This window comes from Vanellus vanellus, assembly GCF_965231255.1.
Source record: "Vanellus vanellus genome assembly, chromosome: 1".
NCBI lineage: Eukaryota > Metazoa > Chordata > Aves > Charadriiformes > Charadriidae > Vanellus > Vanellus vanellus.
In genome coordinates, this window is record NC_138905.1 from 117064865 (window position 1) to 117087898 (window position 23034).

At 34.9% G+C, this 23034-nt stretch overlaps 1 protein-coding gene across 1 annotated transcript in view; it reads right to left on the bottom strand.

The window, feature by feature from the left end:
• Positions 1-23034, bottom strand: part of LTN1 (listerin E3 ubiquitin protein ligase 1) — a 31199-nt gene continuing 8165 nt past the window's right edge. The window contains exons 9-30 of the mRNA XM_082491701.1: positions 22154-22301; positions 20992-21777; positions 20433-20474; positions 19230-19422; positions 16025-16264; positions 14890-15043; positions 14469-14619; positions 13554-13755; positions 12520-12679; positions 12249-12353; positions 11845-11987; positions 10009-10144; positions 8962-9106; positions 6933-7146; positions 6408-6645; positions 5433-5507; positions 4326-4512; positions 3707-3878; positions 2363-2583; positions 1659-1853; positions 873-1040; positions 1-121 (exon numbers count right to left, since the gene is read on the bottom strand). Coding sequence (XP_082347827.1) covers positions 59-121; positions 873-1040; positions 1659-1853; positions 2363-2583; positions 3707-3878; positions 4326-4512; positions 5433-5507; positions 6408-6645; positions 6933-7146; positions 8962-9106; positions 10009-10144; positions 11845-11987; positions 12249-12353; positions 12520-12679; positions 13554-13755; positions 14469-14619; positions 14890-15043; positions 16025-16264; positions 19230-19422; positions 20433-20474; positions 20992-21777; positions 22154-22301 — 4138 coding nt within the window. The 3' untranslated portion in view covers positions 1-58. The remainder of the gene's footprint in view (positions 122-872; positions 1041-1658; positions 1854-2362; positions 2584-3706; positions 3879-4325; positions 4513-5432; positions 5508-6407; positions 6646-6932; positions 7147-8961; positions 9107-10008; positions 10145-11844; positions 11988-12248; positions 12354-12519; positions 12680-13553; positions 13756-14468; positions 14620-14889; positions 15044-16024; positions 16265-19229; positions 19423-20432; positions 20475-20991; positions 21778-22153; positions 22302-23034) is intronic.

Sequence of the window (23034 nt, forward strand, 5' to 3'; positions counted from 1 at the left end):
TTATTGCCTCCTCTTCATTTATTACTTAGTTCACAGAAAGAAGACAGACCATTTTATTTCAGAAAAACGTCTCTCGACAGAGTGGACAGGTGGATTTGTTGCTGGATGTGAACCATTTGTACTGAAAGAGAAATATAACTGTTTAATATACGAATGCAAACTGAATATCAAGAACAATAGTTTATCACCAATAAGAACCATTATTTGCCAATGAATATAACTATCAAAACATCAACTACACTTTAAAAAAAAAAGAAGAAACAGTAAAAAAACCCCAACCCTTTCCACTTGTATGTATGCACGTATATATATAATATGTATTTGTACACACAATGCTAAAATTTTATTCTAAAAATCTGACGCAAAGGAATTCTCATCCAGTCTTATTTTAGAATAAAATACTAGTGTTGTTAAAGCAGCAATAACTCCTCCATTGTATAGCTATACAGATGCCAACCTGTTCCAGCAGACTCTGTAAACATGCAACCAATGGCTATGACAACTTGGATGTAGCTATATGTTAATTATCCAGATCAGCATGGTTTACTAAAGAGCATGTTGCATAAATTTAACCTTTTCTATTTCCATACCTGAGCTGATACAACAAGATGATGTTGCTACACCCTATGTGTATGGAATGGGTTATGTTTTAGTGAACACGAAACAGATAATGATCTGTGAAGTGTAGCACCCCATCTCTTACTACATGCCCTTACAGCTTACTACAACATCCATACAAATAATTTAAGTTCAGTTAATCCCAGATACTCCAACAACATAATGGAGAATTGATGGTATTATGACAGAAGTTCCTGGTTCAAACTATGAATGAATATTTTCCCTGTTTAAAACTATTTAGTCTAGGTACTTACCAAGCAAGCTGAATGAAACTTTTTCTTGCATGTTCTGCAAGCTTTTTTAGGAAGAGAATAGTTGGAACCATGAATGACTGAAAAACAGATCATGCAATCTTCAATGCCCTCAAAACGTTTATCCACATTATTTTTCCACAAAGATAAGCCTTCCATGATACTTCCATTCTATCAGAAGGAAAAGAGCTGTTAATATTGTAGAATACCTTCAGAATATTCTTAACTGTTATTCCTAAGAACATGAAGGAAATAAAGTCTGAAGGCTTTATAATTTGAAATTATATGCAATATATGCCATGAGCAATTTACAAAGCCAACACATGAAATACAAATCATAGTCTGATCTATAGCAATGCAAGCATTCATCACAACAAAAGTGCACTTAGGAGCACTTACAGGGGAATTTTAAATTTTTCAGTCACTGTTTTGTTTTGTTCTTACAATAGATCATGCAACATCAGCAACCACCAATCTTTTAGAGAATTTCATGTACTGGGTTTTTTGTTTGATTTTTGTTTGTTTGTTTGTTTTGTTTCAGTTTTTTTGTTGGTTTTTTGGTTTGGTTTTGTTTTTGTTTTTTTCCAAATCACAGTTGAGATGGCCAATAATTTTACCTCTCTGTTTCAGCATCTGGAGAAAAGCAGATGATAAGAGTAACCAATTCTATGAAGTCCTTTGAGATCTACTGATCCATTACACAGATCTAACTAATATTACATTGCTAGGAATGTTTTTCTATTATTGGGACTCTAAGTTTTCAAAATGATGGGCTTCCTCAAAACTCACCTGATGTGTAAGGTATGTGCTTAACTGTAGCATCCAATTGCGCCATTGCTGTACAGCCACGCCAACCCTCTTTCCACTCTCAACTGTTATGGATCCCAGTGGGTAATTTGATGGAAGCTGTATTATTAGTTCAATAAATATATCATCAACTGAATAGGTAGCTATGACTTCCCGTGCAGCAGACCGAGCTTTTACCTATGAAAATAATGCACATACTAAAAAACTCCACAAAGATACGCACCACCTCTAGTCTTTTTATACATATATACATACCATAAATAATTTACTACACACATTAAATAATTTTTCTTAGGCCAGGAAAGCACGTTTCTCAAAGAAAATAAAAATCCCTTCATGTCTTGGCAAACAAAAATGAAAAATGGCTGGTGGTTTCTCTCTACTGATAACATTTTTTAAGAAACCAAAAAGAAGTATATCGATAGCAGTATCTTCCACTTACCTCCTCAACTTCTCCAACATCACACAACCCATTCTTTTCTATTTTTTTTCCAAACAGAATATTAATAAACATCAACTTAATATATCAATACCAAGCTACATTGTGTTTTCATCAGTCATTTAGAACAACAAAAAGGCAATCATATATATCATGTAACACAGTCTGGTTCTGAGAAGTAACATTGCTTAAAAACTTCTGCAAAAAACTGAAGTAAATCAAAAAAAGGACAAAAAGTCTTACTAACCGTTATGCCATTAAATAACTGTGTGCTAGTCTGAACAGCAAATATTTCCTGTGAGGAAAGCACGCTGCTGACATATTTGCTTGTAAATTTATCTACGACATTGAAGACACGTTTCTCACAGCTATTCCACCAAAGCCTGACCATGGCTGGCAAGTCTTTCAGCGTTATATGGTACACAGAGCAGGCCAAGTGCGGAATCTGGGATGACAGGACGCCTGTCCCTGGGAGGGAAAGAAAGGATGTTGGAATACTCTAACACATTAGTCACAAATGCTGGTTCCGCCAAACCACATACAAGAATTTTGATACCAACATAACTGTGGTAACTGGAATTTCACGTACATGCTCCTTCTATATTTGCTACAATCACTGCTTGTTTGACTCTGCCTTCCTCCATCAGTCTGGTTTCTTTGTTTCTTAGGCTAACACTTCACAACTGGAAATTCATCTTCTCATTTAGAGATGAACTCTAGGCGGACTACCAGAAATCAAGAATAATTTTATATTCTAGAAATGACAAAATGCTCACTTTGGAGTGAACAATAAGATGTCTGGAGCACATGTGAGGTTTGCAGTGTTCCACAGAAGTGCATGAAGAGAAAAGGGAAATCTTTCTCTTGGGATGTCATGTTAGTAATTCTTTCTTACTGTTATCCGGATAAATTGTTTGGCAACATAGAGTGATGTTCAAGCAAAAAATTAAGAAATGAAAACTCAGTATCTTTCCTTATATCTGTACAGGTACATAAAATAATGATCTCAATGAGGTAACTTTCAAAACAAACTCTCTTTTTCATGTTTCTCAGCTAAAAAAAAACAGTGTATCTTCTCTCATTATGGTTGATTAACTCGATCTTCTCCACAGCATGACAAAAACAACACATAATTTAACATCTCAAACATTTAAAAAATATATTAAAATACATGTCTGTTTTTATCTATGTATTTAAATAGAATAAAAAAAATAGAAATTCCATTCAGCATTAAAAAATATCTAGAAGAAATGGAAAAGTTCCAGAATACAACACACATTTTTAGTATTTTGGAATCTTTGGATACTTTCAGGATTCAGATAGTAGCAATGTATTATTTCTGCCCTAAGTGAATAATCTAAGCATTTCATGGTTGGTTTGGGGTTTTTTCTTGATTTTTCTGATAAACATTTCCATTTTGGTTAAGGTTAAAATGGGGCATGTTAGCCAAAGATTTTTAAATATATTTGTCTGCACGTGTATCTGTTTTACAGGTAAGATTTTCTAAATATGTATTTTTAAGCAGAAAAGAACATTTAAACTTCAGCAATATCAAAACTCTCTCAAATGCACAAATACAATTTTTACTAACCTTTAACATCTAAATGAAGCTCTTCAGTAAAGAAGGTTTTTGTGTCCTTATTTGGAACTTCTGAAGTTGGCCCAGAAAGGACAGGGTTTTCAGGCATAAGCCTGAACAAGTGATAAAGCAGTTTATTCAAGCTTTTAGTTCTTCTAAGGTATTGAGAGTAGAGAACTCGCAGCTGATAGTGTTTAAATAAAAACAAAACAAACAAACAAACCACAAAATACAGATGAGACTTAACAAATATAGCTAACTCCGTAAATAACACAAGTATGTTTCTGTAGGAAAGAACACGAAGACACTGATTCAGAACTGGTGTTAAGAAGAGTGATTTAGTTCTCTGCACCATTTTGAATGATTGTAAGATCATAAAATGTAGCAAGCTTGTTTAATGGATGATTTTCTGGCATTTTCAATGAATCTTAATTCTTCATTACTCTAGTATTACCATCCTTAACTATTGCACTGGAGAAGCCTAAGTCTGCTGATGCTTTCAGAATTCCACTAATTCCACAAAAACAGGAGGTAGGAAGATATGTAAATTTAAAGAATAAAAATGCCAGATGAAACTTCAAGATTCAGACCAAATAAGTATGTTAAAAAATTCAACTAAAAGGAAATATACCTGAGAAGAAGCTGCTTTGAAGAAAGCTAATGTTAACTTCCAAGTGAGAAGATAACCTAAAACAAGGCAGAACTCATCGCTCAGAGGCTGAATAACTGCAAATTCTCCAACTGGAATGCATTCCAGGATGTTTTCCAGCAAGAGTTCTTGAGTGGCCAGGACAGACATAAGAGCCGCTGGAGGTGATCTATGGAAAAATGTTATCTGGCATAGTAAACTCAAGTATTGAGCAAAGCACTCACTGCATTTATATTCACAGCATTCCTAGAAACCTGTTAGTTAAGCCTTGTATGTAGAAGATAAAAGGAGCCTTTTATTACAGGAAAATTTACTTTCAGATTCACACAGTGCTAGATTTTAAGATAATTTTTTTTCCTCTGAAATGGACTTGGTATACCTCTTGCAAGATAAATATAAACTGAATGCTGATCACTTTAATCTGAAAGTGGTTTACAGCTCACCTGATTTAACCTACATCACGGACAGCTGGTTGGCTTTTTTCTTTGTTTGTAAAGTCACACCAACAAAGGAGCAACTGAACAACTGATCTCCTAATCACTGAATGTGTTGGGTTTGGGCTTTGGATTAAAAAGCCTTTTGCAGCTCCGTAGTAAGGAACGCTATTAATCATTGGGCTGAGGTTAAAAAAACCACACACCACTTTTTTCTCTTCCCCCCCCCCCTCAATCATTTACCCTATTCCCTCTTCAAACTGCTGACTTTATCAGATTGAAGCTGTATAAAACACTCAGATCAATTTTGGAGGTTCAAGAAACTGAAGTTACCTGTCCAGCTGGACACGTTCCAAATACAGCAGTCTGGTAAAAATCTGTCATGATTTTACAACATAGAGCATATACGTTGCACTTGCTCTGGTAACAATTGAAAACAATTGCAAATATTGTTACCAGTTTTAGCACAAAGGCAGACTTAACCAATTATATTTAATATTTTCAATACTTATGACTCTATTGTCATAGCCATGTAATTTTTTTTTCTTTAACAACTCTTGACAGATGACTACTCTGCTGCAAATCTTAACTCTTGTAACACATTTTACAAATATGGAAAACAGTCAGAAAAAAAACACAAGGAAAAAATACACACAATGCCAATTCCTCCTCTTCATCACCATAAGATTTGAGATCTTCGTCATCAAATTTTGGCAACTCGGGCATTAATCTATAGAAACATGGAAAGGAAATCAGATTTAATTTTTGCTACTTTTAATACACGTGATGCATAGTTCTTTGCTTATGAGTGTCAACATTAACAATATGCAATAAAATAACAGCAATTAATCCTTAATAACAACACAGAATCTTTAAGAGACATGTCACCACTGCAAATTTGGTTCCTGAATGACAGTAGCCAACAAGCATGTAGCCTTGCTCGGTTCTTTTCCAGACCTTTTACACTTCGTGAGTCATGCTAAAATAAACTTCTCTATCTCAGAATAAAGCTATTGCAATTCTGTTCCTCAGTGTAAGTGAAAGATAATGGTAGCTTCTTATGCTTAAGTCATCCGCTTGGCAATCTGCACTTCGAGCAGTCAAATAAATGCACATACTATTTTTCAAATTCTGTACTCTCTCTTTTGGTATTAGAGATATCTAAAAAGTTCACAAGAATACTATTTTTATCGACTTTTTTCATTTTCTTATCTAATCTAGTGAAAATGAAAAAGGTTATACTATTTAATGATACTGTCAGACACAGATCAAACCTGAAATATTTCAGTTCACGTGTTAAAATAGGGGCTAAAAATAAATAGCTTTATAGTTATGATACTGATATCTATGTAACTGTGGTACAGAAAATAAAATTGTATCTTCATGTACTGCAGTAAAATATTTCAGTATATATTTACTCTACTTTTACATTTAAATCTACCATTCGCAGCTTTACATAATGTTCTCCAATACAGAACACAAACTGCCCACTTAAGGCTCTTCTCCCATAATGGAACATGACTTTGCTAAACACATCTATAAGTGCATGTTCTACAGCATTTTTATTTTTTTTTAAAGGGGGGTGGGGTCAGGGAAAGGTGAGGGAAGTGAGAAATTTGTTGATTCTTACTTATACAACATATGGTAGACTGAAATCTGTACAGGTCTAGCTCGGAAAAGCAACAATGGAGATAACGTATTTAGCAGAGTCTGGAGTTTATCTGGAAGATTTGTCTTCTGGCCTGCAACAAACTTCGCTGGCAATTTATGGTTTAACAACTGGTCCTTTGAGATGTATGTTAGAGCTTCACCCAAAGATGTTAACACAGAGTTCTGAAAGGAGCCTTCAGATGCATTTTTGGTTTCTCCTGTTTAAAACAGAAAAAGCCAGCTGTGATACAGACTGTATGGATGATATCACAAACAAGCGTTACTAGAAACAACTCAAACTCTGCTTATCAGAATCCATCGAATCTTAAAAAGTCACAATGTTAAGTGCAATTACTTTACTAATTGGCACATAAGTGTCCATAAGAGTGAGTTTTTATAAGCTATGTTGACATAATATTCCTATAAATTAATAATACAGCTTGTCAAATTTTATTTCAGAATAGCCTGACAGGTACTACTGTTACCCTCTTTGCCATATACTTGCCTGTGACTTTCACCAACAAAGGTAACAGCAAATTGTGAATTCCTTCAGAAAAGAATTCTTTCCATTCACTGATCAAGTTCACAGGAAGGTTTTCAATAGTTTCAGGAGATGCAGCTTCAAAGTAAGCACTAAGAGCAGATGCCAAGTCACAACTGACACAAGCAAAAATCTGCACAAGTGGGACATGATAAAGCGAACGGTTTTCACTTGTTGTCTAGGAGGAAAAAATAAAAGGAAGATTTCTTAATTATCAATTTGCATTAAAATACCTGTTTCACATTCCCTGTCTATACCAGAAAATGTAATTTCAAAGAAGGCTCAATTACAAAAACCATTTTAAAATTATTTGGGGGAAACAAGAAAAAAGTTAAAAAACACAATCTGTATTTTAGTAAGACTTGCTGAAAATTATTTCCAAGTCTCATGAACATTTAGAATCCGGAACTACTACGCTTATAGGACTTTCTTTATAATGACAGAAATAAACTGCCACCAAGTGGATTCAAACAGAAATGTACATGACTGTAGCTTATCCGGAGCACTCGTGCAGCCAAGCAAGCCAAAACTGATATGTGAAGGGCTCTCACTTTTCTTTCCCAAACATAAAAGCTGTACCTACATGATGCTTGTATTTCCAAATTGCAGAAGGAAATTGGCAATACACTACTGTACACTGGAAATTAACTGAAGTGGCCCTCAGGAGAATACTTCCTCTCTCCAGGTATAGCTCCTTCTTATTTTCATTCTTACTAGTTTCCACCAAAAAGGAATATCTTTAAGTATTAAAAATATTCCCAAGCACTTAATCTATGCAACAAGTTTTTCATATAAGTTTGTTGTTTGGATTTTTTTAAATTTAAAAAAAAATTAAATACAGTTTTGAGACACATACAGCAAAGGTAAGAAGATTCAACCTGAAATGGAAGTTTCCAGCCTGACCTTATAAGTGTGTAGCGACAGAGGGTGCTATAATTATTTAAAAAGAAAAAAGCTCTAGACAGTGAGAAATTCTGGGTTTTTTTTAATTGATTAATAAAGAAGCAGTCAGCTGTTCCCTCTGACTTGTTTTTTGACAGCTTTAGAATATAATTCGGATGTTTCATGTGATCATTTAGATATTGAAATGCAGGTACTGCTTTTCATTCAGTTAATTTTTATGTCATGTTAGACTTTGTCTTACAGGAGTATTATTTTTCAACAGAGGTCTACAGCAGACACATTTCAAAATTATTCTCCAATTACCAATGCCATTACTAAACATCGCATTAATTCAAGCAGGAGGTAATTTCATCTTCGTGTACAAAAAGAAACAGAAGATACAGTATTGCTTGTGCTTTCAAGCCACACATGACCTTTGTCAAGAGTTCAACGAAAAAAGGATTTTGTGCAATTCTTTTTAACACTGTGTCAAACATTCGCTAAATTACATCCCTGTCATATGCAGCAAACAATGTAAGAAGGCAAGTACATCAAAACCAGAGATGCAACATTAGCACTCATGCGGTAGGTAAAGTTTGTTTCCTTAGTTCCATATTTCTATCGGGATGCTTTATAAAATAAGTTATCTTTGAAATGCTGAGTACCCAATTATTAATATTGATCATTATTCTAAAGCACTAGAAAGTTAGCACGCACATTAGATGAAACAAAGTTAAGACCGTTGTGTTCTAAACTCTAAGTAAGAACCATTAGGAGCACTCTGATTTCCATTCCTCTTGGCAACCCTCATGCATCTTTGTTTAAACTTAATTGCTATGTGGCATAGCTTCTACAATGTTTTACTGTATCATCCCGATACCCAACTTCCCACTTTGTAAATAGACAGGTGAACTTTTAAGCATACAGCTTTCAATGATTGAGTATGAAATATCGATCAGACAGCCCAGTAAAGTTATAAATATTGAGTTATTCCGTAGCCTATTGTTTTAAATCTTCCTCCCCTGCATCAGTCCAGTAGGTTGAGAGAGCATCAGGAGGATCCTATTAAAAGCTGCAATGCAATGATTAGTCGTAGTTTCTTTCATATTACCTCTAACCAAGCCAGCATGGAGCACATGATAAAGTCCCATTCATTATCGGCCAAAGGAGCTGTGGAATACTTCAGCAGCAAGGGAAGGTAACGGATCATCTCTATGTTGAAACCAAGCAACTGAGCACTGGTTTCTTTCAGATTGCTGCAATAAAAATACAACTAAAGCTTACATATCTTCATGCTGTAGACACGAATATTTATATTCTTACCTTCACTCCTCTTCTTAGGACAAATTAGTCTTGCACAAGGCTCTGCCCTATGTGCTTTGGACACTGTCTTTCAGAGTTAGAATACTACATTACCTGCCAAGTCTAAATATGTCAGTCAACAGGTACAAAATAAGACTATCAGAGCTACTTGCTCATTTGCATGTTACCTAAAACTGTACAATTTACATATTCACTCAAGTAATATATTTACATAAACTACAAAATTCAGCAATTTTAAGTAAATCAATGCAAGAAAAACAATCACTTATTTTTAAAGTTAGTAAATTAAAATATAAGTCCTCAAGTGTCCAAATACTGTACATTATTTCGAGACTCTGTTGTCTGGATTTTCCTCACTATACTCAATACAAATGAACCTCAGTATATTTTGACTCCTTGATGGAAGCTTTCCAAGTTACATTTTCAGGTCCAGAATTTTAAAAAACAGACACCTAAGTATGGTATCCAAGTATTCTTTCTGCTACCTAAATAAGCAATCAGAGTTTGGAACTGAATATCCAGCAACAGCTACAAAAGTTGGTCAGTTCTGAATGCTCTTGACCACAGTTGACATCTAGGTGCATTAAAAAAGCTCCTAGTTTCCCAGCCTTCAACCACCCAGGTCATTTTATTCAGTATGAATTATTAGATACTTAAAGACAGGTATATTAAACTGATGGATACAGTTCTACAAAGGCTTCAGAATGTAATATTAGAGCAGTGGATGGTGGTTGTAATTTACAAATTGATTTTGTTTGATTTAATAACCACTCTGTATTTTTAAACTTTTGTTTTAGAAATTAAAAAAGTCAAATTATCTCAAAGTTGCACCCACCAGCTAAAGAGAAAGCTGTCCTCATTATCGTTTTTCCAAGATATGATGATTTTTAGTATTCCAGGTAGTAGATGATCACAATCAATACTTCTATCATTCAAGCAGGAGTTCAAAATGGAAAGACACCCAAATGCTCCTATAACATAATAATAATATCATACCCAATAGGTCTTAATTATGAAGACAAAACAAACATTATAACAAGTGTCAATTGACTGGATTATTTCATTTGAACTTCACATTAATATCATAAGATAGTCTGAATAATACCTAAGCTTTTTTCTTTGAACACTTAATCCAGAGATGCCATTGTTAAATCAAAAATACTATAATTTAGACATATAATTAAGTAAATGTAACTGCAAGTTGTGAATTCCAATATTGTTGTAAGCGTTAACTTTTACATTCACAGAGAAGTATTACTGTTGCATTAGTACTGTTTTCCATTTTCAAGGAAAACTTCATGTATCTAGATTTCTAGGAGAACAAGAAAATTTCTTCCAAACATGACGACAAAGAACTGAGTTAAAGTACTATTCATGCATAGCAACAAAAACCCCACTGCACTTAAGCAGCAGTGCAATGATTTACAAGAACTTTACCAGCACTTTCCTGCTCTAGGAAAAAAAAAAAAAGATAAAACCCGAATGGTAAGCCCACAACCTACACCACACTTAATGGGAAAATTTGGGTATATATTTTCTGCTCAGGAATCCCCAGGAAAATGAGAAGCAGCAGAAAGGAAAGTGCAGACCAGAGTTACAAACAAAAGCACTCCACAGCAGGGGAGGAGTGAGGATTCTTTTTCTCATGTTCTGTTTAAAGTTTCACACACATTCAGTTAGTTCACTGGTTCACTCAGAAAGCCAGGAAGGCTTAACTAAGTCCAAAGAGTGTTAGGGAAACTATGACAGTAGAAAGAGTCAAGATTCCTCTCAATTGCTGCATGACATTAACACTGAAAATTTTCAGACTTTGAGGACATTCATTTGAAGAACTCATCTGAAAACCTGGACACTGCCAAAGGATGGAAGTCCACAGTTTAAAAATCACCAAAGATAGTTTTTTCAATTTAAGTATGCACTGTCCTGTTAAAAAATACAAAGTAAACTTTCAAGTTTTTATATAGACTGATCAATAAGAGCATGTGCAAGAAAGCACAAGAGAAAAAGAGAAAGTTCTTTTTTTTAAACAATTTCTAATTCAAACATGTGGAAGGACTGTGCGTGAGTACAAAAACAAAACAAAAAGTTTTGTTTTCACAAACTTGTTCCTTTTCAAGAAAAAGGTCTTCTAATGGATATTCAAAGCAACATTATAACACATCTCAATCACCTCTAAAAAAGCGTATATACAGTAGTTCTGACTCAGCACACTATATCCCATGCACTGGAAGAACTATTCAAAAATTACACATGAACTGCAAAAGACTTCTTGCTAAAGTATCTAAAGACAATCGTGACACCAACAGTTGACAATAGTAATACTTTGCATGCTGTGTAAAGCCTAAATAATTAATTGAAAACTTTGATGTTTACAGATGTGTTTAAATCAGGTAGACCAAACAGGAAGTAGAGCAATTTCAAAATTCTTTTAACAATATCAGGCTAAATCCTTTATTCTGATTTTGGACCAGGCAGTATAGCTTGTACTTCCTTAATAAAGCAGAAAACTGCTACACCAAACAGTTTAGAAGAAATATGCAAACTGAGAAGACTTTTTTTTCTGGAAAAAGTGATATTATTATAGTTAAAACATTTTATTTAAAAGCAAACATTATTGCAAAATAATGTTCTTCAGTTCCAATGAAGTGGACTGAGGTAAGAACATACTCACCATCAGTACTGGAAAGCTCTGACTGCGTGCATGTCATAAGTTTGGCCACACAATGGAAGACAAGTTCTTTCTTTTCTTCCTCAATTAAAAAAGGTGATAGACACTGAAGCGTATGCAATTTGCCCTCTGTTAATGGCAGAAACCTATTCATACAAGCAAAACATCAAGTATGAAACAAACCCAAAACTTTAACTGGAAACCAAAATGTCCATTGGTTCATAATGATCTAACATCCTATGATGTAACTAATCCCACATACTAAACCAAATTTCACTCTTACATACCACATACATAAACTACCAAATTTTCAGTCTTCAAATGTCATTCATCTGAATCAGTATCATTTAACATTATCAACATTTGCAATGTAAACTAAAAGATTATAGGCAGCAGTATTAAGATACCCTTCTGTTGTCTTAAAAAGTTGTTTCATCTCACAGGATACAGTGTTTTCCGCACGAATCACTTTAGCCATGGTTAAGGACCAGAGTCTTCCATGTTCCTCTGATCTTCAAAGAAGAAGAAAAACCCTGGTTAATATATACAGATGCACAGATCACAACAAAAGCATTTGGATGAAGTTTGAATACATACACATAAGGCAATATGGTGGCACTTAATACAACGCAAAATATGAAGACAGATTTAAGGATTGTTTTACTTGTTCTTACATACCTATCAAATATTGTTTGCTGAAGGCTAGTTGTATTACTAAGCATACTGAACTTCTCGTATGTGATGTGCATTTCTTCCAACATTTGAAGATATTCCAGAAGCAGATGAGGAGGATTCTCTAATTCTTCAATCCATTGTAATGAGTACAACAGCTCTGAAACTAATTAAACAAAGGTTGTTGTTTACAACTGCTGAATATATTCAGTGCATAAGCAAGAAGTTTCAGGTCAAGTTTCTGTTGAGTTTTTTAAATATGGTTTTAATGCATTAAAAAGATGACAAAGCATCTCAGGTGCTTCAGAGCATAAACTGGATACTTGCCATTGCTTCATAAAATACAAGAGAAGAAAAGGCTACAATAATCTATTCTAGATGTTCAGGAAATTTTAAAGCAAATCAAGCATGACAAGAACTCTTTTTTTGTTGTTTTTTAAATATAAATATCTCTTGCAGATAAGGTAATCAAGATCTAAATCCAGAGAAAAAAAACAATTAAATTTGATGCTAATAGTTAGCATGTGGTTTCTTCATTAGCTTGCAAAGACCCACACTGAACAATTACACAGACATGGCTCTAATTTGAGCATTCAATAAATAAAAAGAAACAGATTCCACCTGGTTGAATTAAGAAAAATTGCTGCCTCAAAATATCTTTAAATTATGGCTAAACACTCAGGGCATTTATTTGACAGCATGGATACAGTTCCTATTGCCCAGTCATGCCAATGCATGTTTTGGCAATGAACAACTTTGAAGTTCATTGCAAATTCAAACTTCTCCAAATTCAAAGTTCTGTTGAGATGGCATATATATAATCACAAAAGACCCTAGAAATATAAACACTATTCTTGTGCATAGTTATACTTTTAAAGGAGAACCGAAGGGAAAAAAAACTAAAATAACAACAAAAGGTAAAAGGATGATTTCTCATACCTATATGCCAAACTTTAACTATTCATTTCTAATTATCAATTCAAGTTAATTTGCAACTACTATAAAATCAAATTAATTTAAGTTTTACCATTGTAACTTACTTATGTTATCAATTTTCTTTCTTTCAGCATCATCATTTCCACGGACTAGACCATTTTCCAATACAAGTAGCACCATTTTACTTAATAAGGCTGAAGTACACAGATGTCCTGGAAGTTTAGTTGTGCCACACAGCTTGACACACAATCCCAAAGGTTCGCAATTCATACTAAGCCTTCCTTCCAGAAGAGGTTTGTGCATCCACTGTAATATGCACATAGAAGAGTATGAACAAATAATTGACATTTTAATGATGCATGGAAGAGCTATGTTCTGTTTAACCTTGAAAATTCAGAATTATTAAAAGGTAACCATGAAAGACACAAATTAACACCAAAAGCACAATGGTGGGGATAACCGACTCCAGTGTATTAAAAAACCACAATTCACAACAATAACTTGAAACTGCATTGCTGCCTCAGAAATAAATATGTATCTTTAGAACTCTATATATTTTAAAAGAAATACCAGGGTTACTGAAGATTGGTGGTTGGACAGGAAATTTATGTCCTTCCCCACTCTACGTATGTCAGCATTTTGTTGATAGCGCATCATGTTCCTCTGCAGATGTCTTTCACAAAATTAATCTTCTAGAAGAATTAACTTAAAGATAAGAACATCTTCATGATGTATATTCTGTCAGACAAAATTCCTGAATTGTAAAGTAAGTTGCTGGTGTTCCATGCAGAAAAGGGTAATTTCATAGATTTTTATTTTCTCCAGTACTACTGGATGGGGCCATAAACACACAGATTTTGTCCTCTGTCATGGAAAGAGGCTGAAGAGAACCTTTATGCAGACATATGCATATTCATAACTGCAGTGCCATGCCAAAATAAAGAATGCTTATCACCCTAAAGGGCAGAGACTTGAGGTAAGATTGACTACCACGTGCACGTCCATTATCACTTTCATACCTCAGTGGACAGAGACTCACGCAATTTCCTCCACTCAGTTTTGTTTGGTGTGACATGCTCAACATAAGCTCCCACAAGATACATGGACTGTCTGTCAGCTTCCATAAGCTTAGACAACAAATCACTAACTGAAGAGATCAAAACCTGAAGGCTGAGAAAAGGAGAAAACACTGAAAACACTATCCAGTAAAAGCAAGTAGTTTCATTTTACACTGATACAATGCTATATACATTGTATCGGTGCTATATACATGCTATACCAATGGCGTTTTAAGTTATGCTCTACACCACAGTTCTCAACTCAGGCTAAAAAAAACTCTCAGTAACACAGATGCCAATTAAATAAATAATAGTATAGCACTGATCTTAGTGCACTTTGGAGACCAACATATTATGAAATGGACGTGTACTTCACAATTACCTTTTAACATCCAAAGAGGAAGACTGAATTTGATTCTTGACCCACAGTGCAGATTTATGAAAAAAGGTACTTTGTTTCTGCATACTCCAAAGCTGATGCACAAGTGAATTTACACCAGACATCCAAGTATGTTTTAATTTACATACAAGTAAATCTATTGTAGGGAAAAGAAAAACAAACAACAGACAAGCAAACCTGTCACTAACAGGTAAACTCAAATTACAACCTACAGCATACAGCAACAATCACATGTCTAAAGGTCCTAGAACAGGAAAAGAATCCTCTTTTCTATGTGGTTACATGCAACAACTATCAAGGGCAAATATACAGGTTTCTTGTTGTAGAGCAATTTTAAATTAACTCTGACACACGTAATGTTTTATTTGAGAATAAGAGTGATGTTCCTGTTGTCTGCTACATCATACTCACATGGTGTTCAAAACGACAGATCTTTTTAAAATACTGAAATACTGAACATTCACAACATCAATACTTATTTGCAAAACAGCAGTGGTTTTCAGGTTTGTGTTGTCCTACTTCATTTCTATGACAACACTGCAACATTTCCTCCTTTGTATTTACACCAGTAAATTAATATACCAATTTATCACTCAAATTCTGCATTCAAAGAACATAAATGAGGATCTCAGTCTGAAAATAAGTGCTGGTGAAGAGAGAAATGGGTGACAATTTGCCAGAGCAACATGACCAATACAAAGGGTTTCAGAATAAGTGTATGTATCTTTAATGAAGTGATTACACACATTTTTTCATAGGAACCTCACATTGTAGAATGAAAAAAAAAAAGTTCATTCTTTGTTCTTCATGGACCTTAAATAATTTATGTAACACTCCAGAAAGTGTGGAATATCACAGCCTCAAAGACAGCTGAAGCACAGGGATACTAACATCAAAAAAGTTTAAAATCCTTGTAAAGATATGCAGGACTTGATGTTCAGTAGTAAATACTGGCATTGTAAATTAAAGCACAAATTTTCATGTCAGTTACAGCTGCCAGTGCTCAATGTCTGTGAACTTAAGATTCTATTATATACTTGAATCTGTTTCACGAAAAAGAAGAATTTAGATGTAAACATCATCTACAAAAAAGTTTGAAGCTCTTTTTCCAAATTACCTGTTAAGTGCGTAACATCCTGCCTCTGAGCACACAACTGGAAGATAGTAAGCAGTAAGTCTTCTGAGGATGGCATCAGTAAACACCCTTTAACTGAGCTGAAAAAGCTTGAGGCTACATCACAGATGAAAGATACTGATGGTTCAGTATTTCCAGCTTCAGAAAGATCCTTAGCTTTAGACAGAGCGGCTTGAAGTTTATCAATAATCCTTTCAACAAAAGTTTCACCAATCAAAGATTCTGTTGGGGAGAGAAAAAAAGACCACATGCTTTGATTACTTGATAAATGTGATCATTCAAAGGCATTGTATTAATATGTACTGATTTGGTTTTTATTTACTAATTTTGAATGCAAAATAAAGTGCAAAGAATTTGCAGTCTAATGTATACCTAAACTTTCTTTCTTATTCCAGTCAGCTAGGATCACCTGGCCAAAGTTTCACGTTGTCAAGTATCCTCTCTCTAAAACAGCCGAAGAAACTTAGACGAAAGGTATACAAAATAGAGCAAGTGCAGAGGGATCCCTTTCCCTTTTATGCCTCCCTAGCTTTTGGTAATCAACCGAAAACCAGAGATTACACCTGGACCTCTGCATATAATTAACTAAATCAGATAAATCTACCAAGAATATACTTAGTCCCTTTCCCACTGGATTGAAATAGGCCAATCCCATTTATCCTCAAGTCCACAGCATCCTGTGGCAATGAGTTGCATTATTTAATTATGAACTGTATGAAGAAGTATACTTTCCTCTTTCCTCAAGCCCGCTATCTAAACATCTGTAAGCAAGCTCAGGCTCTTCCATTTAAAGAAGCAATGAAAAATTTCTTCCTATTTTCTTTTTCCATACAAATTATGATTGTATGGCTCTTTACCATAACCTCATCCCCAATCACTTTCATTGCAAGCTGAAAAATTCTAGTCTGTTTTATTGCCCCTACAACCAGAAGCTACTGCACTTGCCTAACCATCCCTCCCATCTTTCTTTGGGCATATTCTAATTCTATCACACTTTTTTCAAAAGCATATAGGTGAACAAGAATATTGCGGTGACCAAAAATACAGGCAGTATTCAAGATACTGATAAACCAATGCTATAATAATTTTCATTTCTCCTCTGTTCTTTTCACAGCAGCTCCTAATAACCTGTATTCCCTTTTTATGGCTGAGCACCAACCTGCCACTTACAGGGAACCATCACAATAACTGAAGACCTCTTCCGAGTTTTAACAGCACAGAGCCTACCATTGAATAGATACAGTTACAATCGTGTTCTTCCCATGTATAGTTTTAATATTTATTGGTTTTGAAATTAACTTGTAACTGTATCATTTAATCATTCAGTATCACAACACACTACTACAGCTCCCTGAGTTTCAGTTTTGATTACTCTGAATAATATATCAGAAACAATTATCATTCTTTCGGCATTTACACTTTCCCCCCCCCTTTTCTGCTGACCCCTGAGGAATGCCGCTTGTCACTGGTGGCCATTTGGACATCAAGCAGTTGACCACAACTCTTTGAGTGCGGCCATCCAGCCAATTCCTTATCCACTGAGCAGTGCATCTGTCAAATCCATGTCTCTCCAATTTAGAGACAAAGATGTCATGCAGGACAGTGTCAAATGCCTTGCAAAAGTCCAAGTAGATGATGTCTGTTGCTCTTCCCTTACCCATCAATGCTGTAACCTCATCATAGAAGGCCACCAAATTTGTCAGGCATGATTTGCCCTTAATGAAGCCATGTTGGCTGTCACCAATCACCTCTTTATTTTCCATGTCCCTTAGCAGAGTTTCCAGGAGGATTTGCTCCATGATCTTGCCGAGCACAAGGGTGAGACTGACTGGCCCATAGTTCCCCACATCTTCCTTTTTCCCTTTTTAAAAATGGGGAGTTTCCAGTCAGCAGGAACTTCACCGGACTGCCACAACTTCTCATATGAGACAGATAGGGACTTGGAAGGTTCATCCACCAGTTCCCTCAGGACCTGTGGATGAATCTCATCAGGTCCCATGGACTTGAGCATCTTCAGGTTCCACAGATGGTAGTGAACCTCATTTTCTACAGTGGGCTGTAATCACCACGTCCAGAAAAAACATAGCTCCTGAACATCTCCTAGACTTCATCCAACATGCATTAAAAACAGGTCACACAGTACTCAGCATAATACCCGACTTCAGCAATACCTCCAGCTCTAGAGCCAAAAAGCGAAGTCACTGGACAATCAGCCCTAGGACACCACTGAGCAAGATTGTCAAACTCTCTCTGGAGAGAGAGAATGCTCCTCTACATGAAAAGTTCCAGTAACAGAAATAACAATCTTACAACATGTTCAAGATGCACTGTCTATGAACATTTACTGCAGTCAACTTGTCGTGTGCATCTTTGAAACTGGAAAGCACCACAAATGTGTCCAGCGTTCAGATAAACTAAAGTATCAAGGATCAAAGCAAATGCTGAGTTTAACAAAATGCAAATGACACATTTACATGGAAAACATCAAGAAAATTGAACTCCACTAGAAGTCTATATCACAGACACCGTAAAATGCAAGGAAGAAATGAAATCGGATGTTATTAATAAGAAATAGATTACATATACAGCATAAGCATACAGTTTTTTAAAACACAGGAATCTAGGTGGAAATGGCTCAAAGCAGTTCACAGGTAGTGTAAACAAGACATTACCAACGCATGCATGGGTCCATAACCATTGGGTTTTGGTATTCTAGTTTTGAAGATAAATTTCAGATGGTATGGTTTAAAAAACAGTATTATTTTACAGCACACCAGCTAATAAACCAAACTTACTTAAATTTTCCTCAAGTTTTCCAGACTTGCAAATCTGAATCCGTTCTTTAAACAGTGACTTTTGTTTAGCAACTCAGACCCAAAAAATTGCAATGTCGCTGCTGCAAGTTAGTGTTTACAAAACTAAACTGGACATGGTTAATTGGCCAGGTTTAAATGAAAAACAACAACAACAAAAAAAAAAACACAAACAAAACCACCACCTCAGAAATAAAAAAGCAACAAAACCAAACCCCAACAACAACAATAAAACCAAACCCCAACAACAACCAGAAAAATGCCTAGATGTTAGAAATTAAATATTCTGTAAGATCTCAGATTCCTTTCAACCTTCTACAAAGCATAAGTGCAGTATTTACACTTCACAAACTCCAAGGAATAAATATGCTTACCATTTTTAATGTGTTGTGACAACACTAAGCTCAGGAGGGTCCACCTTTCTGAAGAGGATGATTCCGATGAAGCCGCTATAGGTTTTAAACCCAGGTGACACAGATCATCTGCCAGCATTACAAGTCTTTCTCCAAGTGTATCTCCTTTCAGCCAGTCAGACACTAAGGAAAGTTTTGTTGTGCTTGAGCATGCCTGAATCACAAGAAAATAATTCTAATAATCTTTTGAGGGTATTAATTTTTATTACTAACTAAGCATAAGATTAATATGTCAGCCCTGCACACACACAGTGGGAATCATATAATCTGTCATAAACAGTAAGTCTCTAGGTGTTTATGTCTACAGCAATCCCCCAACTTTCTTTTTGGTCAGGGACAGCAACTTATAGCTAGGCCAGATCTCTACAGTGAAACAAGTCACCTCCTGAAAGCTCCTCTTCTTTCTTTTCTCCAACTATAGAGTCAAGGGATTACCTACACTGGAGTTAGAAAGATAAATTTTGGATGACCAGGCTGGCTGAAATAAAATCTATTTACAACATAAAATCTATTTACAGCATCTGAATTTCTCTAAAAAGAAATGGAAGGTCACAAGTCAGAAAAACATTATTTTGGTGATAAGCGATTGTAAGTTACAAAATCATAAAAACTGAGGATTCCCAAAATACACATTATCTGTGAAGAAAGATATTATGGTTAACACACTGGATTGTAAATCAAGTGCTGTGAGTTATTGTAATACACTTCATATTTCATCCCAGGCAAACATTTAAATGTCAGTCTCACAATGTCCCGTGTGAAAAAAATGGTATACTATCTTTTCCTTGTAAGCATGATGTAAGTGTGATGATACAAATAATCATTTAAATTATTGGCCTGATACCCAACTCCACTCTCTCTAGCTCAGAAAGGATAACCAGAAACAAAGCAGGAATCCCCCTGGCTCAAAGAGCAAACTGACCAAGAACAGAAGGGACAAAGATGCTTTTGTTTTGGTGTCATCATTTCATTTCTAAGACCGTCCCCAGTTTTAAATGCAGTTAAAATAAACAACGCTCTGAAGGTACCACTACAAGATTTTCAAACTGTGGAAAATATCACTTCTTAAATAAAAAGTCAATCAAACACATTAACTCTCACAGCTAAAACCAGGGAAATATTCAAAACCATGCAAGACAAGAAGACAAAAATCTTAAGAGGTACCTTTTGAATTATCTGGAGAAAAATAATCCATTTCAGATCCATCTGAAAAGAAAAAAAAATATTCAGCAATATTTAACAATTACTTTGCTGAATAGGAAGCATTTAATACTGTTTTCACTGTCTGTTTTACAACTTTGCTTTCTGCAGGGGATAAGCAGAAGTTGCTAAGTTTCAGTAACAAAGTTATTTATTATGGTTTTTTGGCTTCCAAGTCTTTTTCTACTGCATAGATCAATAAGGGACCGTATTTATACAAAAGGCCATTGACGATTAGTATAAAAGCAGGCTGTATAAAGAAGCAAGAACGGAGAAATTCTAATGTTACTTTTCTTTTAATGATTTATACCACATAGAAAGGTATATATGTTATAACCTTTCACCCCAACATAGGTCATGTCAACCTTTCCTAAATCTACCTTCCTTAACAATGAACTGATCCAAGCTCATGTAGAGTATCTTCCATTCCACAGGCCCAAAATAAAATGACTAGCCAACCACAGTGCACAAAAAGAGTAGTCACTTTGTTAAAAATTAGTAACAAAATGTACAAGAGTCATACCTTTGTTAAATCATCAAGAATTATTTTCCTTTCATCATTACTGTTGCAACAATTGAGCACACTGTACAAAATATCAACCAGAAAATGGGTGTCCTTCCTCCAGTCTTCTTTCAGCCAAGTTATTAAATTCATATACAGAAACTGTACAGATGGACTTTCATGATGAGTTTTAATTTCATTTTGGGATTCAGCTTGAGCAGAGCTTGCATCATTTCCCTGCTCTAAAAGTACTTGAAAAACTCTGTTTGAAGAAAAAGAGTTGAGCAGGGCAGAGAGAAATTTCAAATGCTGTTCTGACTTCTGTTCATTGATATACACAATACTCAGTTCAGCAAGATTGCAGATTAAATTTTCTAAAGGTTCTTTCCTTAGAATTGAACTGTGCTGCAAGTCAGCCTGTATTTCAAAGTCACCATTCCTCACTTCTGTGAGCTTTCCATTCTCTGTGTTTCTTTCAGACTGATCCTCATCTGTAAATCTGATTTTTAGAGATTTTCTGTTGTTTGGTTTTGTAGCACTCTTTGGATTCTGAAGAATTTCTAGCATACCAGATATGGCAAATAACAACTTCTCATCAGCATCCAACGTATCAACATGAAGCACACACTTTTTTAAAAGATGGTCCCAAAAATTTGACAACAGTTTCTGGAAAACTTCATCTGTGCTGTCATCATTGGAGAGTTCTGCTTTAGCTTCCCAGGAGCTCAGTGTTTCTGCTATTTGATAAAATAACGGTCCATTTTGTAACCTGGGCTCCTTAAGTACAGCATCAGTAAGAGGAATTAGCTATAAAGACAAAAACAATCATTAAAGAACAGTGATCCAACTAGATGATCGTTTTATTCTTTATAATACCAGTAAATTCTATAATTTTGAAAAACATTCCAGAAGCAATTCTGAAAACATCAGAATTACTCATGCTTGAACACTTAATAAAAATATACAAGGAGGGATGCTGTGGTTTTTTAAATGTAATTTAAAATGCACAGTAAAAGGGATGATTTTATAGGAAGGAAAAAATTGAATTCAGTAAGATTACTTCTTCCATAAAATCTAGTAAAACTTTCAACAGAGAAGTAAGTCCTCACAGAAATTTTTGTTTTTCTTTAACTTTGAATTATTAAATGTCTACACACCAATATTAACTATTACTAATAAATACCTGGTCATATATAAGCATTTGATGAATTTGTCTTTGGTCATCTTTTTCGTCTATTTTCTGTAGTATGGCAAAGCGCAGACATTCCATAAATGCAATTATAATTGCTGAACTTTCTGAAGGGCTGGCTATGGCTCGCTCACTTGACAACCTGTTGAAAGGCAACATCAGAGGGAGGGCACACTCAGTCATCTGTGCTTCTGAGAAATCCAGTACGTATGTAGTGAATATAACCTTGCTTACATTGTTCTTACCCAGACAACACCAATATGAGAATACAGAACCATAGAACCATTGATAGGAGTCAGATTAAAACAAATTCAACAGGACGTATTTTAAAAAGTCAAAACAATAAATCCAGGCATTTGATATAGCATACATTAAAATAACTTTTTCATCTAGTTTTAGCATAGATTAAAAAATTATCTGTGTAAATAGAGGAAACAGACACTGTGCTTGACTGGTTATTGTTTCAGCTGTCTAGAAAATTGCAAAGGAATTTTGACAAACACACCACAAAGGTTGAGAAGGTGTCACTTTCTGTCACTACAGACAACAAAAAAAAAAAAAAAGCCACCAAAAGACAGTTGCACTATAGCCAGTTTGAGTCTGAACAACTGACTTGTTTGCTTTTAAATGAAAATTAGACCAGACAAATTACCATACAAATATTACAACCATTTTACTACTTGTAATAAAATTCTACAGTTTTCAAATCCAACCTATAGATAGTTCTTTTCTCCAAGAGCTCTGCTAATGGCCATGCCAACATCAATCAAAAATTGATTTTTGTTTAAATAAGTTACATTTTAGTATTTCAAAAAAATAACTTATATGTTCTTGCATACACAATGCACATGCATCTATTTAAATCAGTTGACAGA